The sequence below is a fragment of the Electrona antarctica genome, assembly GCF_951216825.1.
Source record: "Electrona antarctica genome assembly, chromosome: 10".
In the NCBI taxonomy this organism is placed as follows: domain Eukaryota; kingdom Metazoa; phylum Chordata; class Actinopteri; order Myctophiformes; family Myctophidae; genus Electrona; species Electrona antarctica.
In genome coordinates, this window is record NC_136791.1 from 52165615 (window position 1) to 52186822 (window position 21208).

A 21208-nucleotide genomic window follows, 5' to 3' on the forward strand; every position below is an offset into this window, starting at 1 on the left:
CCAATATTAGCCAATCAGGATGGAACATGGGAAATTGTGCAGATCTGTGTTGATCACATGACTATGGAGATAGTGTATACCGAATTGTGTGATGTATGGATAAAATGTGTACGAGTAATCTACAGAAATGTGTTTTGCCTAAATCGGCCTCATGGTGGCGCTATAACGGGCCGTTGAGGAATATTTGGGGCAGAGGTTCATCGTTGGCATCCATGGAGTGTGTGTGCAAAGTTTGGCATGGATCGGGCCAACGGTACCGGAGATTAGCTGATAACGGACGGACGGAAGGACGGACGGACGGAAGGAAGGACACCCGGACGGACGGAGTGCAAAACATACTCTCTCGGAGACAATGACAGTAAAAGGCAGCGGCAAACAGAGGGTTTGTACCAGATATGTGGTGCATAAAAACTGAACACTGAACACACAGCAATTCACAAACACACACACACACACACACACACACACACACACACACACACACACACACACACACACACACACACACAGCAATTCACAAACACACACACACACACACACACACACACACACACACACACACACACACACACACACACACTCACACCCCCTCATTTTGTGTGCTGCCGTCGTCATACCTTGATGACCTTGAAGCTGAGGTGTCGTTTGTAAAGCATGATGATCTTGTACTCGTCGGAGCCGTCATCAATCATGTGCCGCAGGGTAAGCAGCGTGTCACGGCTGGACAGCACCGCCTTGCGCCATGCCGGGTCACTCTCGTGGCAGATGACCAGGCTGGTGCGGTAGTTACTGATGGCCTCGTACAAGATGGACGCCTCCTCTGTTTCTTCCAGGCACGTGAAGTGATCCTGAGAGGTTGAGAGTGAGAGAGAGTAGAGGTTGGAGAAAACAAAGGGAGTCGACTGGCACACTTTTCCATGCACTACGTGCAGCGCTTAAATACTATAGTCAACAGTCTCTAAAACGCAAGTTGAGTTGTGAGTTGTGTTGATGTGGACTGGCCTTTCTTCATCGTGTGACGAAAAGGTGTTTACCTGGTGCAGCTTGAGGCTCATTCTAACCCCAGGAGCCACCACTTTCTGTAGGAGATCCATGTCAGCAAACACCCACTCATCTTTGGTGGCAATGCGGAAGTCCCCTTTGAACAGGGTGTTGAAACCATACAGGAATGACTCCAGACTTTGGAGATAAAGAGATGGGATGCAAGAGAGATGAGAGTTCCAAGACAGTGAGTGAATCTAAGAATAATATACTTATAGTTATGAATCAGAAAATGACAAAAAGCATTTTAATCATTCAGATCAATGACTCTTTCTGATGACAATGATTAACTGGCTTTAGCAACAATTGGCCCCCTCTGGTAATTCTTACTAACTGCAATTGTCAACTGGACAACAGCTGCCATGTTGTCTAAACATGCATCCAAACTTGTTATGCATTTACATTATAAGAATATGATTTATGTTAAAGTTTATATCATATCGTTTAGTTTTTTTGGTGTGTATTAATGAATACTAATTTAGATCTTTTTTTAGATTTTAGATTTTAGACTCCTGGACCATGCCTTTTTTCATGTGAATATGAGCACAGGGAAAGGCTTGATTTATACTTGCTTACGAACTGTCGCAGCATAAAAAACAGCCGATCTGCAAGTTCACAATGTCTCGTGCCACGACCTATTGTGAGCTTGTAGATCAGTTCGGCTCATGCACGACACTGTCCACATGACGGAGCACACACACACACACATGGAGCGTTACCTGTTGGACATGTTGTGTGATGCGGTACCAAGGGACCTCCTTCCCAGGACGGACAGAGCATAGGACAACGTCACCAGAGGAGAGTCCTCATCACTGTCCACTGGCTGCACGCACGCACGCACGCACGCACGCACGCATGCACGCACACACACACACACACACACACACACAGGGCATAATAAAACATTAACTATGTTGGTTATGTAAATATGGCACGTCACTACAGATTGGTACAGTATGTGCTTCTTTGCACCCACCATCACCCCCAGGTGGCGCTTCTGTTTTCCCCTGGTGTTTTTTTCTTTTCTTTTTGAGTGGTGCCAACCACTCCATTGCGGAGCTATGTGTGTCCCTGGCTGCCTGGGTCCCTGGCTGTTTTTTTTTTTTTTACATACAGTATATCTCCCTGCTCTTAAATGGTTGTCTTAAATTTGTATTCATAAGGGAATAATATGAAGAAGAATCTAAATGTCAAGATCAAATACATAATATATGAGTATTTACATGTTAGCCCACTTTTGGTGTTAGCATTATGTTATGCTTTAGCTATTGAAAAATAGCAGAGCTACAAGCTCATAGCGCGCCACCGAGTGGCGCGCTACGAGCTTGTAGGTCTGCTATTTTTGAAAAAAATCGTGTGTTAACCTATGTGACTGTGTGGCTATGTGTGTGGCTATGTGACTATGAGTACCAGTAGGGGCAAAAGTGGCGCTGTTGTGCCAGAAACAGAGAGAGAGATAGTGTTGCACTGTTGCCTACTGCTAATTACAGAGAGAGAGAGAGAGAGAGAGAGAGAGGCAGGGAGGCAGAGAGGGGAGAGGGGATTTGCACCACTCAGTTCACACGGGTGTGATTTTTTTACTTTCTCGCGCCTGTAGCGTACCGCCTCCATCTTGCCGGCGCAGTGCTGTATCCACTCCAGGTAGACGTTGCAGAAGCTGGCCCGCGTCACGCCCTGCAGGCAGTGCACGTAGTCCTCGTCGATCTTGACGCTGAACACCTGCGGGTCGCGCTCGATGTGGTGCCACTTGGTGTAGGACTGCAGGGCCTCCTGGATGGACGCGTCCTTCAGCCAGCTGGTCAGCTTGGGAGACTGGACCAGGTAGTAGATGATGCTCTGGAGGGAAGGAGGGAGGGAGTTGGATGTGACATAGAGCGAGGAGAGAGAGGGAGGGTTAACCCATTTTGGGTGGGAACCACTTTTGGTGTTATGCTTTAGCTATTTTTGAAAAATCGAAGAATGACTGACATAGAAACATAGCTTTTTCAGAAAACTGTCAGGATGTAGAAGACATTTTTAGAATCTGATCTCAGGTCAAAATGGGTTAAGAGACTTTGATTGATTGATTGATTGATTGATTGAATACTTTATTCATAATTTGCAAAGACGAGCACAGGAGAGTACAGGGGGTTCGCTGCCACAAATCTATTTTCCGGGTGAAAGAAAAGACGACCATCTGTCACAACACACGTCGTTTTCCTACATCCGGTTCTGGTGGACCTTCAAAATCAGGGTTTAATTCACTGAAAAACACTGGCGGTTTTGGAAGAATTAATGAATACCTGGCAGTGAGTATGTTAAAGATGGAGTGCCACATTTTTTGTATTTTTCCAGTTTTTCCTGAGGTGACAGTACTTCATTAGACACCCTGGAGTCGTTTTTATGTGCGATGATGTATTCCCTTTGTATTTAGGGTTTCTTCCTGGAGGCTGAACCCTTGACAGTCAAACGGGCCAATGAAATAAACAGTAATATAGTGACATCACACTATCAGCCCCTCTCCTAACCCCTCCCCCTTTATCATACAACTACAGCTGTGGGTGCGGCTTCAGTTCAGGTGGATCACCACCCATCACCACCCACCAGGCAAACCAGGCATACTTAATGAACTGGTGGGCGTGTCCACATAAAAACGACATTTTAACAAATACTGTACACTTTTTGGAAAAGATTCTTCCTCCTTATATAACAGTAAGACCTGCTGATCATGTTTTAGGGTGGAAAAAAATGGCACTCCATCTTTAAATTTCCATAGACTTGGCTGCCATATGACGTAATTTCCGAAAGCCAGACGTTGGGGGGGGGGGGCTCAAAAGGCCCCAGGGGCTTGTTTCCGTTGCGGTCCAATTGTACTCAATTCATCAGTAAGACATAGAGTCCTCCTCTCCTCGGCTGATGGTGGCTGTACCTTCAGGTAGTAGGTGATGAGCAGCTTGCGCAGGTCGTACACCTGCAGCATGGTGGCGGCGTTGTTCTCACTGATGCTGTAGCCCTCCAGCAGGTACTTGGTGGCCGTCACCTCCCAGGCCAGCCAGCGCAGGTTGAAGGCTGCATTGCAGGACAGCACGTGAGGCAGGTGGCCCGGCTCGCAGCAGCAGCACGCGTCGTCCTCTTCCACGCCCTCCGTGATGGCCTCCACCTCCCGCTGCTGGCAGTACGTACCTGAGGGAGACACACGCGTGGAGGGGGTAGGGAGAGAGAGATGGACAGTAGCCAGAGGTAAGGAGAGAGAGATGGACAGTAGCCAGAGGTAAGGAGAGAGAGATGGACAGTAGCCAGAGGTAAGGAGAGAGAGATGGACAGCAGCCACGGCCAGAGGTAGGGAGAGAGAGATGGACAGCAGCCAGAGCCAGAGGTAAGGAGAGAGAGATGGACAGTAGCCAGAGGTAGGGAGAGAGAGATGGACAGTAGCCAGAGGTAGGGAGAGAGAGATGGACAGCAGCCAGAGCCAGAGGTAGGGAGAGAGAGATGGACAGTAGCCAGAGCCAGAGGTAGGGAGAGAGAGATGGACAGTAGCCAGAGCCAGAGGTAGGGAGAGAGAGATGGACAGCAGCCAGAGCCAGAGGTAAGGAGAGAGAGATGGACAGCAGCCAGAGGTAAGGAGAGAGAGATGGAAGGAAGGAAGGAAGGAAGAAAGAAAAGGAGAGAAGGTGGAAAGGAAGAAAGGAATGATTGATTTGTGTGTGTCTGTGTGTGTGTGTGTGCGTGTGCGTGTGCGTGTGCGTGTGTGCGTGCGTGTGCGTGCTTCGCGCCGCGTTGTGATCTTGTAGATCGCCTATTTTCACTACTTCTTAAACATTTGTTTTCGAATTTATGGAATTTCTTAGATTTTTCCTTTGATTTCCTCATGAAATTACTGAAAAAAATATTGGAATTTTGTTTTGAATTCATAAAAAATCTACAAACAAAATGTAGGAAACAAGAAATAAAGGGACCCATAAAAATGTGCCTGCGACCCACAAATGGGGTCCCGACCCAGTGTTTGGGAAACCACTGGTACACACAGTCTGTACCTCTGAACTCCAGCCCCCTCAGCTGGAAGGTGACCAGGCCGTTGCCGATCTCTATGAGGTGGACCAGGGCATTGAGGTAGTCAGAGGCCAGGATGAAACAGTCCCCGGCGCTGTAGTTGCCCCAGCGGCCCAGCTGCAGATCCCCGCACAGCGAGTGCTGCAGTGAGCGGGTGAGGTACTCATAGAAGATGGAGTTGAGGTTGTTGTCGTCACAGCCTGGAAGAGCAGGACACATGGAGTGATGTAGGGCTGTGCTGATATATATATCGGGCATACATCGATATCATATATATCGGTATTTGCTTGTTATTGGTCAATCGGTATCGGCAAATAAAGTAAAACCATCACCGATGGCAGTAGCCGTTATTTAACCTATTTTGACCTGAGATCAGATTCTAAAAATGTCTTCTACATCCTGACAGTTTTCTGAAAAAGCTATGTTTCTATGTTAGTCGTTCTTCGATTTTTCAAAAATAGCAGACCTACAAGCTTGTAGCGCGCCACTCGGTGGCACGCTATGAGCTTGTAGATCTGCTATTTTTCAATAGCTAAAGCATAACATAATGCTAACACCAAAAGGGGTTCCCGCCCAGAATGGGTTAACCCATTTTGGGCGGGAACCCCTTTTGGTGTTAGCACTGAGATAGAAACATAGCTTTTTCAGAAAACTGTCAGGATGTAGAAGACATTTTTAGAATCTGATCTAAGGTCAAAATGGGTTAAAACTTAATCTATCTATGAGGACGGAGGTGGAATTTGCAGCGGATTTACAGTGGAATTACAGCGGAAGGTAGGATGATGGGTCAAGTACACATTCAGTAAAGAACATGCTTTTAAAACATAGTGTAATAAAGGCTGTGTTGATGTTGACAGGGAACAATCAATTGCCTACTTCACCTGGTAAGTGTGGCACACAAAAGTAGATGTAGATGGAAATCTTACTGTACCTGTCTCCTTATCCACCTGGGACACCAGCCTGCTGTTAGAGTTGTCAATGCGCTTGGTGCTGCAGAGAGACAGGGACAAGAGTCCATTTCATATACTTGCCCTGATGAAGACTCCTTTGTGAGTCGAAACATGTTGGCATTTTCACATGATTGATAAAGTACCTTGATTTTAGATCCACCCTCTCCTCATTTTTATACTTTTTTGAGTGCTCGGATCGCCGCCTTCTCTTCAGCATTTCAGTCCCTTTGATCTTTGAAGCACTAGCCGACCTTTTCAACTTTTTCTGCACCTCCGTTGACCACATAGTTGATTTTATTTTTTCGCTTTAAGTTAGGGCTGTATTTTGCGTGTCTTAAGTACCAGGTCTTATTACTTAACTTAAGACCTGGAGGCGTGGTCAATGCTCTTTGGCCACTCAGAATAGCCAAATGGCATTGATCACGCCTCCAGGTCTTAAGTTAAGTAATAAGACCTGGTACTTAAGACACGCAAAATACAGCCCATTACTAAGAGTCCATTTAAATTGAAGACCCTCAAAATTCAAAGACCTGGATCGGAGCCGCAGGTTTGGATGAAAACCTGATCCCCTATCCAAAGCCACAGGCCTGCTCCTAGTCTGTACTGTACATTGTGTTATAATACAGAGTGAATACAGTCAAAGTCAAAGTCATACGATTTGTCACACACGTTACCGCAGTGACATTTGTTTTCCGCATTTGACCCATCTCTTGGAGCAGTGAGCCGCAGCCAAGGAGCGGTGAGCTGCAGCCGTGCCGTGCTTGGGAATCATTTGATAGATTTGATAGATAGTAGATTAACCGATGCTACTTCTGCAATTAAATTGCCATTGAAAAATATTTCTGAAACATTCACTATTTTCTGAGTGAGAACGGGTGCAGTAGTATGCACCCCAGTGAGAACACCAACCCTTCCAACACAAAGTCAGCACCTGTACCAGACGGACCTGAAACCAGATATCTTGGAACTGGAAATAATAGTAATAAAAAAGCTTGCTATTCTGTTGATGATGGAGCTGTTTTCTCTGTTGTTTCTGCTGCTGTTGGCGGTGTTCAGATACTACTGCTGAGGTTTGACATAGTGCCACGTACGCCACTCGTAGTGTACGGAATACAATATCTCCCAGAGACACCAGTTGGTGGTTTTGAATCGCGAGGAGATGATGTGGTCTCGTGGTTCATGTTACTGAAGTATTTCTGTTGCATCCTTCCCCTTTAAGCTGTGTCATCAGGACCCAGCCTGGCTGTAGTATTATCACATTAATAGATACATTAAGGATCTACTTTCCAGCTGTGTGATTTTTTTTTATCACACAGCTCTATGCTAAACACAGGCATATTCTACTGTAGTGAAAGACTGAAAGTCAACTCAGAGACTCTTGTATAGCGACCGGAGCACATGGTGTATTTGTAGAGTGCTTTTTATTTAATTCCTGCGCATTTTCCATCAATAAATAAAAGACTGGCAGAGGCAGTGGGTTGCAGTTAGGAGTGAGAGATGTATGTGTGTTTTTCACCCCAGCATGTCACTTAAAGCAGGGGTTCTCAACCCGTGGGTCGCGACCCCTCGGGGGGTCGCCAAATTATTTTAGGGGGTCCCCAAAAATATTTAAAAAAAAATAAATAGCAGATCTACAAGCTCGTAGCGCGCCACTCGGTGGCGCGCTATGAGCTTGTAGATCTGCTATTTTTCAATAGCTAAATTATAACAATGCTTAAAACACCAAAAGGGGTTCCCGCCCAAAATGGTTTAAGGTTATTGTAGCAGTCAATTTATATTGGGGGTCGGGAGGGGGTGGGGCGGGGGTCCCGAGACATTGCCAAAGCATTTCCGGGGGTCCCCGGCCAAAAACGTTGAGAACCCCTGACTTAAAGGACACAGACATCCCACAAGACTTGATGGTGGGCCATATATCTTTTAAGGCGATCTCTCAAGCTACCTAATGTATGCTCTCGTCATTCTCCCTCCCTCTGTCTGTATCTATTTAACCTTCCATTGCACTACGGCATTCTCTGTACCTTCTCTCTCCAGCTATCAACACCTCCCCCCTCTCTCCTCCTCCCGAATCTTCCTCCCTTCCCCTATACCTCTTGACAGGCCCTTACTTGTAGTTGCGTTCCCAGAACTTGACGGGTCGTGGGTAGGAGGAGATGAAGATGGCGCTGCCCAGGAAGGGAGCCAGCGGGGTGTAGAACACCGTGGTCAATAGTGTCTGCAGCAGCAACATGGCCGAGTCTGGGCGCACACGTGGCCGTCAGGGAAAGCAAACAGAGTACTGATGCTCACATGCCCGTGTTGCACACGTGCACACACACACACACGCACGCACAAATGCACGCACGTACTGTTCTTAATTACAATTTTGAGGTATAATTGTACTTTCACTCAACTACATGTATTTGAAAACTTTAGTTACTAGTTACGTAGATGTATTATTACTAGCCCTTACCCGTTGTGAAATACTTGCCACCTTGTGGCCGCGGGGGGTACTGCGCCCTGTGGCCGCGGGGGGTACTGCGCCCTGGGTGCATTTTTAATTCACTAATGAATTCATTATTCATTTATAATTTGTTAAATTGGAAAAAGGGCTTCGTCAAGACCTCCATATTATTATGGTCAATGCCTGTGTGAAAAGTGGGAGTGATTGGTGCAGGCAGTGAGGAGCTACGGCAGTCACAGTGACACACAGACAGACAGACATTCAGACATTGTCAGAATTATGATTACAAAATATACATTAATGTTTAGTGAAGGATACGAGGCACAGCAAAGGGCTGAGCGAAGGCATGGAAAGCGCTGCCCCAGGCGATCTGCCAGGGGGCGATGTAGACCAGGATGAAATGGAGCTTCAGCAGCAACTCACGCATCTGAACACAACAGAGAGAACATAATTAGTCCTACATATTATATAAAACACACACACATCTGCCACATACCATACATACAGGCCAGCAGCACACTAATCTCTCAAGAACAGATTCCGAGCTGCGCTACAGAATCTGTCGGCATCTGTCGACAGTGTTGTTAGTGGGAATGAGGAGGGCTGAGGGCGGACCAACATCCTTTTATGCACATTCCATTCCCCCAGGACCCCAGATTGGTAGCACCAGTATAGACATAGAAAGGTATGACGTCTATTTCTGCTCTGGCTGCCTGAATCTCCAGGGAAGGCAAGCTTCCGCATGCGTCACAGAGGTAAAATGGTAAATGGTGCATTTATATAGCGCCTTCATCCAAGGCGCTTTACATAGATTGTGCATTACATTCACCCATTCACACACACATTCATACACCGATGGCGGCGGAAACCATGCAAGGCACCAACCAGCACATCAGGAGCAATTAGGGGTTCAGTGTCTTGCTCAAGGACACTTCGACACTGACTCTGGGGGAGCCCGGGTTCGAACTGGCAACCTTGCAGTTTCCATCCAGCCAACTCTACCCTGCCCTGAGCCACCGCCGCAAGAGGGGGACATTTGGTAGGCCAATCAGAGGCAATGTAAACGTTGTGACGGCCCTGCCCCCTCTGCCTCACTGTAGGCTAGACGGCAGCCTCTGTGATGGCAGAGTGGAGCAGGCCGTCAGCCCAATTGTGCTCACCTGAGGTGGGTGGAGCTTAGGGCAGTATATAGGGAGCTCTCCTGGCTGCGGCTCACTCTCTCTTTGTCCTCCCTGCAAGCAAGATCTGCTTGGGTTGCCACCTGGCCCAAGGGCCTAACCAAGGGGCCAGTGAGGCTATTCAACGTTGAAGCTCTCCTCCCTAGTGGTAGGAGGAGGGACTACAGGCGGACCCGTGGATTCATGACCGGGAAACCCCGTGCAGCTGGGCTTTAACATTGAGCGCTCGGTTGCACTTCCGCATTTGACCACCAAAATTTGGTGGTCAAATGCGGAAGTAGACGTTCTGAGACGGTACTTCCGGCAGTCTTCCGGGTGCTTCAAAACGCCACTGAGCAACTTCCACTGACATGAATAGCTGGGGGGGGTGGAGCTTCGCGCCAGTTCAGTCTCTATCCTTTTATATACTCTATGGGCCTAACCAACCTTTTGTCTAAGTTATGTTTTACACCATTGAATACAACACGCACACAGCACTCTCCAAACATCCATACACTGCAGACATTACTGATAACTGATATCCTCAGTCACATCCCACACTTCATTATTTAGCAATTCTTTAATTGCTTTAATATTATAAATATAATTTAAAATGTTTATTTTAATGCAGCCCACGGGTTGTGAATGAGACAGTGGTTTTCAACTCTTTTAATATCAAGAGCCATTGTTTATTCTGCATTTGAGCCACAGACCACCATTTGATGAGATTTAGCCTTGCAGACACAAAACGAAAGAATATGTCCTCATTTCCATGCTGTATTGATGTTGGTACCATAGAAGAGATAACAGGCAATCGTTGAACAAAATAACAATTATTCTATACATTCTCTATTGTACTACTTGTACTTGTACTTCTGAGGACGACCTAGAGAGACTTGTAAATTAACTTAAGTAATGCAGATGTTATCAATAATTTAACTCTTGAGAGAGTGTAAAATGAACCCGTAAGGGTCCATTTGGTGGTCCACTGACCACTGGTGGTCCTCAGACCACTGGTTGAGAAACACTGCTCTAAGACATTGGTAAGCAACAGTCCCTGTCACAGAGCGGCCTCTTGTTTCCTGCAGAATGTTAACTCATTTTGTGGTCTTATATCTGGTTTCAGTTCCTCGTCCAAATAAGTTGTTCAAATATTTGGCCAGCGTGTATAAGAGCCCTCAGAGTCAAGGTCAGACAGAACCAGTGTGTATAAGAGCCCTCAGAGTCAAGGTCAGACAGAACCAGTGTGTATAAGAGCCCTCAGAGTCAAGGTCAGACAGAACCAGTGTGTATAAGAGCCCTCAGAGTCAAGGTCAGACAGAACCAGTGTGTATAAGAGCCCTCAGAGTCAAGGTCAGACAGCAGAACTGAAGCTGTGCATTGTGGGTACTTTGGTCCCACAGACACTTATTTATATCACACAGTCACAACAAGTCCAGTCTCTTTCGTCTTGCTTTATGTAATAAACTGCTCCCCACCAAGCACGCACACACGCACGCACGCACGCACGCACGCACGCACGCACGCGCGCACGCACGCACGCACGCACGCACGCACGCGCGCACGCACGCACGAGCGAACTTGGATTTGACTTGAACTCGAACTGCGATATACACACTATTGTGAAAATATCCACATGCTGTTATCCATTCTAGGAAAAGCGCATGGTGTGACTTGGTGTGTGTGTGTGTGTGTGTGTGTGTGTGTGTGTGTGTGTGTGTGTGTGTGTGTGTGTGTGTGTGTGTGTGTGTGTGTGTGTGTGTGTGTGTGTGTGTGTGTGTGTGTGTGTGTGTGTGCGCGTGTGTGTGTGCGTGTGCGTGTGTGTGTGTGTGCGTGTGTGTGTGTGTGTGTGTGTGTGTGTGTGTGTGTGCGCGTGTGTGTGTGCGTGTGCGTGTGTGTGTGTATGCGCGTGTGTGTCATGTGCTTCAGAGATTAGGCAGTGATGATAGATGAGAAAACTGCCAAATGCTCCAGGACATATTCCACGCAACACTTTCTGTTTCGGATGTAGATGTGCCTGCCTCTACTTTCTTTCACGCACACACGCGCACACACACACACGCACACACACACACGCACACACACACACGCACACACACGCGTACACACGCACGCACGCACGCACGCACGCACGCACGCACGCACGCACGCACGCACACACGCACGCACACACACACGCACGCACGCACGCACACACACACATCATCATTATCACCTTGTGGAAGACGATGGACATGAGGAAGAAGTCGAGCAGGAAGCTCTCAGACGCGTGTGGACAGTCGAAGTGGAAGAAGACCAGTGTGAAGAGCAGGGTGAGGAACTGCAGGGTGGGGTCGCAGAAGGACGAGCGCAGCAGCTTCATGCCAGCCACCGTGGTCAGGAGCACGTCACAGCTGCAGGCCGTGGGGGGGACGAAGTATATATATGACAAAGTATATTAGTAGAAATAGTTAACACACACGCGAACGCGCACACACACACACGCGCGCGTGCACACACACACACACACACACACACACACACACACACACACACACACACACACACACACACACACACAATACATTTATAAATGTGATTTATTTACTGAAATATTGTATTTTTTTCATGATCTGTCCCCTTGTGATATTCTGTCTTGTGATTACATTGTATGGTGTTTTCTGTTCCTTTTGTTTGAAGTAATGTCCTAAAATGTTTCCTGTTGTTTTTGGAGCTGTTGCCAGTATAGACCATATTGACATGGCGGCCATCTTGCCATTAAGTTAACACCCCGAACGCCCGGGGTTATTTAATCCATTAAATCATAGCGCCCAGCGATTTATAGCAGCGGAGCACTTTTACACACGGACCGGATGTTATCCCGGATGTTATCCAGGATGTTATCCCGGATGTGGCTGAATCAGCTAGATGTAGCCAAAACGGGAGGTATGATTAATTCTACCGCGACTAGCGACGGGACCGCGGTGGGCCGTCTAACACATAATATTTGCTTAGAATTGGACGGGATGATTTAGATCAAGAGTTATTAACGCTTTAAGATTTTCGGTCTCGTCGGCTAAACAGGGAGGGAACATTTTCGATGACATCCCACTGTTGCGCAACATCGAATGTTGCACAACAGACGCTCCCAGCCTGTGGAGCGATGTGATCGGTTTTGATATCAATAATCTCCGTCCTTTTGATCAATCTTCGTCCTGGGCGCTGGGCGTTACTAATTGAAAAGACGGTGAACTTCATCCTGTGCGCTCAGGGTGTTAGCTGTCACGATATCTGTCTGTTGTATTTTATTATGTAGTGTTGCCCTAGTGTTTCCTGTTCTGCCTAGTGGTGTTTGCCTGTCTCACCTCTCTGTGATTACTAGTTTTCTCCACCTGTGTCCTGTTAGTCTCCCAGCCAATCCCAGTGTTGATTGTAGTTCTGTTGCACCTGTGTCTAGTCTATTTAAACCTCCCTGTGTTCAGTGTTCCCTTGTCAGATTATAAATCAATATGTTACTGTGTATGTCCTGCTACACTTTACTGTGAGTTTTATGTTAATAAATATATTGGACTGCATCAGTTTGCCTGCCTGGTTCTGCTTCTGGGTCCTCACCTGACACACTGTGACAGTTAATGAAATGCCACCCTGCTTTTTCAGTACGCAGGTGAAATCACCCCTCAACTATATCTGTGCGTGCGTGCGTGCATACGTGCGTGCAAAGTACGGTGCGTGCGTGCGTGTGTGCATGTGTCTGTGTGTGCATGCGTGTGTGTGTGTGTGTGCATGTGCTTGGATGTGTGTGTCCAGTGTCCACTCACTGGATTCCCAGCTTCTTGCGGTGACTGAGGGCGAAGCCGTCGTTGGTGAGCGCGCTCAGCACGATGGCGGGATAGACGACGTACTTCTCGAAACACAGCAGTCCCACGTACAGCCGTTCAAACCACATCAACACTGCATCCTCTGTCAAGTCAACCAAGCATATCACAAGCACAGCTTTTTAGAACACAGAACGCCCTGCACAGGCGCACACTCGTAGCTGACCTGCTTCGAACATGCCATCGTAACGTCCCCAGTTCAGTCCTGAGACTGGTTTGATTGATTGATTGATTGAACATTTTATTAACAGTTTGCAGAATTACAGTACATTTCAAGCACAAACTCAATACAAAGGCTGTTAACTGTGAGTGGACGACCCAATTAAGCATTACACTTGTTTACAACAGGGTCCACCATGTTCAATTCATCAAATGCTGTATATCCCACCTCTCTACACTCATACGCTCTGTTACTTACTGTCCATATGCATATGCATTTTTTTTGTAATAAATGCTGTGTGCTGGTTAAAAAAATATTGAATCAATGAAAAGTATAAAGCGCTTCGGACAAAACCTCTTAACTCCATTGGGCAAAGCAGCTAACTCCACCACCTCTCCCCATCTCAAGCAAGTAATTGACAATATAAAGTCACAATACCAACTTTGATGAGGCAGTATTGCTTTATTTAAACGTTTTCTTTATTTCCTTTTTTTGGAGTTGGGTGGTTTCTTCCCGACAAGTTAATACTAGACTTATTAATACTGAAATATGGTGAAAATGGTTTTATTTATTGTGTTTAATAATGACTGACGGCAGGCTGTTGACCTCTGCTTGCATGCTCTGGGCTCAGAGAGCCCATGTGCTGTTGTTGGGTAAAGACAATATTTGTAGGCTGTTCTGGTGCACTGATTTCAAACATGGCAATCCCCAAAAAACAGGGAAATCCGTGCTCTTGAATTCATCCTGATTTATATTTTAGTTGAGTCACTGTGAAGTGGACAATGCAAAGACAATACTGTCTGTGTGTATGTCACTCTGTTCACTATGTGCTCTGGAGGGTGCCGCACAATATACAATTTAGTTTGCTTTGTTTTACATTTTTTAACAACATTAACTCTAGTGTCGCTATTCTGGGGAGTCGGGACCATTGGACGAAAATAGCAGATCTACAAGAAGAAGTTTTGAGCTTTGTATTTTGAATGGAGTTGAAACAACAGATGTTCAGGAGGCGGAGGAACACACCTTGACCCTACCTTCACGCCACTCTCCGCCCTCCCCGCCAATCTACCTGAGCCTACTTATACCCACCCAATACAACCCAGCATCCTCTATGCTTTTCGTATCCTTCCTCGCAGTTCCCACGGGAAGATCAAGTCTTCACGTGTACCGCGGGCTGACCGCCACACGACCCCCTCCCCAAAGACTCCAGGGTCGGCGACCCCCCCGGAACCCACACCCCGCTCCTCCACTCTCCTCCTCATTCATTCATTCATTCATTCATTCATTCATTCATTCATTCAATAAAATCTTTAAACCTTCCACAATGGTGTGTTCATTCCAACTAGTGAACATAATTTTAAATCAATCAAGACATTGTATTCAAGAGTGTGGATCAGTGGCTTTACCTCTAGGCTCGAACTGGTGATACTCTTTGGTCTTGAGGACAGGATGGGAGATCCACAGCCAGGGGTGGTGCTTCCTGAGCTGGGGGATCAGGTAATGGGTCACGAAGCCCACCGTTCCCGCCAACGCATACAACACGATGGTGACAAAGGGCTGGAGGAAGAGGAATGAGTCTATATAAATAACTACTACAAAGATAATAGGTTATTAACCCATTTTAACCTGAGATCAGATTCTAAAAATGTCTTCTACATCCAGACAGTTTTCTGAAAAAGCTATGTTTCTATGTCAGTCGTTCTTCGATTTAAAAAAAATAGCAGACCTACAAGCTTGTAGCGCACCACTCGGTGGCGCGCTATGAGCTTGTAGATCTGCTATTTTTTTCAATAGCTAAAGCATAACATAATGCTAACACCAAAAGGGGTTAATAATGGTTTAATATGACAACAAATTATTAGCTGATCATTCTTCAGTTATGTCACTTTCATAACGTTACACAGTATAAACTTGAAAAAGTGCGCTCCTCGGACCACAGGTCTCCGCCAGGTCAGGTTGCCTAACCAGGGCCTGCACAATTTGCAGTCATAGCCAATTGGAATGGGATCCGAAAAATCTGACTCATACTGATCACATGAGCCCAGAGATAATGTGTAACGATTTGTGTGAGACAGTATTAGCAAAAAACTTGGGGATGGAAATTAGTGGGAATGTGCGTGCAAAGTTTCCGAGCAATCGGGCGCTGCATTCATGATGTGTGGGATTTTGTGCAAATGGGCCACGCCCACAATCTCTGGAAACCAATAAATCGGAATGGAATATGAGAAATCGAACAGATACATCTTGATCACATGACTGCACAGATAATGTATACCGATTTGTGTGAGGTGAGGTGTAGTAACAGAGAATGTGTTTCTGGTGCAGAGGTTCTGCTCTGGCACACACACACACACACACACACACACACACACACACACACACACACACACACACACACACACACACACACACACACACACACACACACACACACACACACACACACACACACACACACATGGACAGGGACGAAAACAATGGAAGTAGTGAATTGATAAATGAACGCTCAGGACATGTAATGAATACACAAGAAGCAAGTCTCACCTTGAGAGACAGGAATACCGTACTGGCGGTTAGGGCAAAGGTCAAGATGTATGCGACAGAACACACAACCACATCCGACAGCAAGATCTCCTTCTATGGATCACAAGAGGAAAAAAAAGACAATCAGAATAACTCATAATGTGATTATTCCGGTTAATTAGTTTGGGTATTTTTGGTATACCAAGTATAAATCAGGCCGTGACATTTTCACATTTTTACTACCATAGAGTTTTGGAGCTTCTCTGGCAGAGGGTCTTTGATGGCATCTTCTTCCTCATCCTCTTCCTCGTTCTCCACCAGCGTTGGCATGACCTTCGACTTGATCAGGGATCTGGATAGGAATGGGCATAACAAGCCTCAGTAGTGTGTGTGTGTGTGTGTGTGTGTGCGTGCGTGCGTGCGTGCGTGCGTGCGTGCGTGCGTGCGTGCGTGCGTGCGTGCGTGCGTGCGTGCGTGCGTGCGTGCGTGCGTGCGTGAGGATCCATGCCTCTGCTTTTGATACCTCTGGCGATTAATTTATATTATCATTATTTACCATATTATTATATATTATTATTATATACCATATATTTACCCCTGCTCCTGGTCAGACTGAATTAAATGTCTGACTGATTACAATTTAATTTAAATAAAAAGTCCCCAACAAAGTACGATATATACAGAAGGGCTTATGTAGTTAACCCATTTTGGGCGGGAACCCCTTTTGGAGCATTATGTTATGCTTTAGCTATTGAAAAATAGCAGATCTACAAGAAAAATCGAAGAACCACTGACATAGAAACATAGCCTTTTCAGAAAACTGTCAGGATGTAGAAGACATTTTTAGAATCTGATCTCAGGTCAAAATGGGTTAAGACAATACCCCTCCCCCCTCACACATCTCTAGATGCTGTGTAGGCCTTATTTACATCCATGTGTGCATCAGGTCCTCTAGTACAGGGGTTCTCAACGTTTTTGGCCGGGGACCCCCGGAAATGCTTTGGCCATGTCTCGGGACCCCCGCCCCGCCCCCTCCCGACCCCAATATAAATTGACTGCTACAATAACCTTAACCCATTTTGGGTGGGAACCCCTTTTGGTGTTTTAAGCATTATGTTATAATTTAGCTATTGAAAAATAGCAGATCTACAAGCTCATAGCTTTTTTTTTTTTTAAATAATTTGGGGACCCCCTAAAATAATTTGGCGCCCCCCCGAGGGGTCGCGACCCACGGGTTGAGAACCCCTGCTCTAGTAGTCCGGAGGTGTGCAGTGGGAAATTTGGTATATAGTTTTTTTTTTATTGGCCTAAAATATTGTCTATGTACATTCGTGAATCCAACCTGCTGACGGGCTGTCAGGTATTGAGCACGTTTTTTTATAAGGCTTTGGAGACTTACATAAGTACTGAGGGATCACTGCTCTGTCGACTGAGGTGGTAGGAGAAAACCACCAGGAGGCCACAGAAACCAGAGAATAGTGCCGGGGTGTGCTGCTCATCCCATGGCTCCTAAACACACACATGCATGTGCACACACACACACACACACACACACACACACACACACACACACACACACACACACACACGCACACGCACACGCACACGCACACACACACACACACACGCGCGCGCACACGCACACGCGCACACGCACACACGCACACACTTCTATAAGTAAGACCCTGTACAATTTGAAAGGGCATGAGATCCTAAATATTCTTGTTTTATGTGCACAGATCAGATATACAGCTTTTGCTTGTGATAGGGAGGAAAAATGTCCATATGCATGTTGCTTGTTGCTTTTTTTGTCCGTGGCAAAGACTTGGCCACGGACAAGGCCAAGTCTTTGCCACGGACACATGTGTCGGTGTATGGACATATTGATGACCCCAGCATCATTATAAATCAGCAGGTTGTAAACATGCTTCAGTGAGAGAACGGTGTGTTGTGAGAGAAGGAGAGAAGCACAGAGACTGGACGCTGGTCTCTGGTAGCTTGTTTGTTCTGTACTGTCGAGTATACTGTTAAACTCTGCTCTCTGCTCATTTATTTAGAAAAAAATGGAAAAGGGGGGATTCATGGCCTTTTCAACTCAGTCATAACATAACATTGGTGTAAAAATGGACCCGTATGGGACATGAAATGAACAGTATACAGACTGTGTACGCTCTTGATTCTTGAGAGGTTCAGCTCTCATGTCGTTCCACTGTGTCCCCATATAGTCAATTCTGCAATCCCACTTAGTTCCATCATGAGTTCTCTGGCTCTGTGTTATTTATAAATGAACTGTGGGTTCAAACGCTATTTCTAACACGAATTCTACTCAACACACAGAGGAGAAGAGAGGAGAGGAGATAGACACTGTACCTTGAGTGCACCAAAGCAGAAGCCATAAAGAAGAGTCAAGGCGATCAGACTGCGGAGGATGCTGTATATGGCAGAGTGGAGACCCGTTGCAGCTGAGACACAGACACATGCCCAGGCAAGCATGTGCACACACGCACGCACGCACGCACGCACATACACACACACACACACACACACACACACACACACACACACACACACACACACACACACACACACACACACACACACACACACACACACACACACACACACACACACACACACACACACACACACACACACACAGGTACACTGCTTAATTTGGTTTTAGTCTTCCAGGAGGAAACCACATACTGGCATGAAGTAATTTAACCCATTCAAACCGGGAAAGCGTGTCATTTCAGATTGTAGTGTTGGCTATTCAAAAATAATAGTTTTAATAGATATACAAGCCCACCGGGCATCACTTGAATGCTTGAACATCTGCTATTTTTGAAAGTGTAAAGAAAGAAAGAAAGAAAGTTAAGAAAGGAAAGAAAGAAAGAAAGAAAGAAAGAAAGAAAGAAAGAAAGAAAGAGAAAGAAAAAGAAAAAGCATATGTGTAATTTTATATTTTTGTGTTGGCTATTCAAGGATAGCAGAAATACAAGCTCACAGCCAGCTTGTACATGTGCCATGTACCTGTCCCACCAAAGAGATGTATGTCTATCTGTTCCAGGAGGTAGATGGTGAATGTGTTGATCTGAGGGAACAGGCCCACCAGGAAGGTGACAGGGAAGCAGTAGGTAAAACCTGTCACGCACGCACGCACGCACGCACGCACGCACGCACGCACGCACGCACGCACGCACGCACGCACGCACGCACGCACGCACGCACGCACACACACACACACACACACACACACACACACAGACCAGGACACCACAGGGCCAACTGTAAGTACCATAAGTACTAAAGCATGTGTCATTTTAAGCAGATATACAGTACAAGCTCGTAAGCTGCAAGCTTGTACATCTGCTATTTTTAATCATTATTGAAAAATGTTGAAAGTGTGAGAACTACTGATTTAGAAGGCATACATTTTCCCATGTCCAGAGTCGTTTTGAATGAACTAGTGTGTGTGCGTTTCATCAATATATGAACGTGTGTGTGTATGTGTCTGTGTGTGTGTGCGACTGTGCGTGCGTGTGTGCCTGGGAGTATACCCGTACCCACTAGCAGGTCTCGCAGGAAGTGCAGGGCGTCGTGGAACACGACCGTGACGCCGTACAGGGTGGAGACGGGCAGGTCCTTCCGTCTCAGCAGCTGCTCCAGCAGCCAGATCAGACCACAGAAGATGCAGAAGTACGCTGCCCGGCTGTACGCCACCAGCTGGTTGTGGCCCTGCACAAACACAGTGTGTACAGTATGTATTAGTATAGACGCTCTTAGTCCAGAGCCATTTACAGTAAGCAAGAACAACATATGGTAATACATCACATGCATAGAAATCTATGATCATAAGTAAACCAAGAATCTAAATTAAGGCTTTAGCCTTTGCATACGAGCGCACGCACAGTCGCACGCACGCACGCACGCACGCACGCACGCACGCACGCACGCACGCACGCACGCACGCACGCACGCACCTGATCACCCCATCTCTCCATTTCTTTGGTAAACAGAAAATATTTATTTCAGTTCGGTTAACAATTAAATAGAATCAGGTAGCCCACAAAGATAATTTATCAGCCTCAATTTCATAATGTCCATACTTTCAATTGACTTGAAATGCTGTATTCTGCATGAGTTCTCCTCGTTCTCTCCTAATTGGAGTAAATTTGTATCCCAAGCTGAAAATGTATTTTTGTGATTGCCAAGAGGCTAGAGAGATTTGTTGTTGATTGTTAAGGAACAATAAACCCGCTCAGAACAGTGTCGGCTAAATCAAACTCACGTGTGTTGGAGATGCTGCATCTGGCTGAACACTCTGGAAAATAAGACACACAAACAAATATTCCATCACCATTTGCAGGCAAACATATTAGCAAACACCTGACATGTATTTGCTGGCAACTGGAGAGAGTGAATGAATGGAGAGCATTTAATTTATACTGTATTGTATCTCTACTTTTAACCCATTTAGGCCTGAAAATAAATATTTTCACGATTTTTTTAAAATAGCAGACCTACAAGCTCATAGCGCGCCACTCGGTGGCGCGCTATGAGCTTGTAGATCTGCTATTTTTCAATAGCTAAATTATAACATAATGTTTAAAACACCAAAAGGGTTTCCCGCCTAAAATGGGTTAAAGGGCAATTCACACTGAGCACTATATAACTATAAAAATATAGTTTTAAAAATCGGAGTCAAGTGGATGGCAGAGTTCACACTGACTATAAAGAAAATACAATGGTGAACAGTATAGTTTAGTGTGAATGGCACTTACGTGATACATCCAGGTGTGCCTTAAAGGACCACTTCACCACTTTTCAACATCTCTTCATATAATTGGTCCTCACTAATGTTCATGATAAAACACCACCATTTTTTCCTACTCAGTCTGTGTCTCATAGGAGGGCTTTGGGCAGTTCGGACACCCGTCCACCAGTGACATCATCATTAGGCAGATTTCTTTTTAAACAAGATTTGTTTTCAAATATATTTAGATTTTTATTATCGTGAGAACGATGGCTTCAACTTTTGCATTGCAACTTTT

General features: G+C 45.9%; 1 protein-coding gene across 1 annotated transcript in view; it reads right to left on the minus strand.

Annotated features, from left to right (window-relative positions):
- Window positions 1-21208, minus strand: part of pcnx2 (pecanex 2) — a gene marked incomplete at its 5' end in the record, with an annotated part of 54704 nt that overhangs the window by 11537 nt on the left and 21959 nt on the right. Inside the window, 19 exons of the mRNA XM_079511632.1 lie at window positions 618-848; window positions 1035-1179; window positions 1761-1864; window positions 2644-2877; window positions 3950-4203; window positions 5055-5270; window positions 6002-6060; window positions 8126-8255; window positions 8779-8887; window positions 11833-12010; window positions 13415-13556; window positions 15038-15188; window positions 16176-16268; window positions 16398-16506; window positions 17554-17663; window positions 18525-18616; window positions 19188-19298; window positions 19721-19892; window positions 20446-20478. Of these exons, the coding sequence (XP_079367758.1) occupies window positions 618-848; window positions 1035-1179; window positions 1761-1864; window positions 2644-2877; window positions 3950-4203; window positions 5055-5270; window positions 6002-6060; window positions 8126-8255; window positions 8779-8887; window positions 11833-12010; window positions 13415-13556; window positions 15038-15188; window positions 16176-16268; window positions 16398-16506; window positions 17554-17663; window positions 18525-18616; window positions 19188-19298; window positions 19721-19892; window positions 20446-20478 (2673 nt within the window). The remainder of the gene's footprint in view (window positions 1-617; window positions 849-1034; window positions 1180-1760; window positions 1865-2643; window positions 2878-3949; window positions 4204-5054; window positions 5271-6001; window positions 6061-8125; window positions 8256-8778; window positions 8888-11832; window positions 12011-13414; window positions 13557-15037; window positions 15189-16175; window positions 16269-16397; window positions 16507-17553; window positions 17664-18524; window positions 18617-19187; window positions 19299-19720; window positions 19893-20445; window positions 20479-21208) is intronic.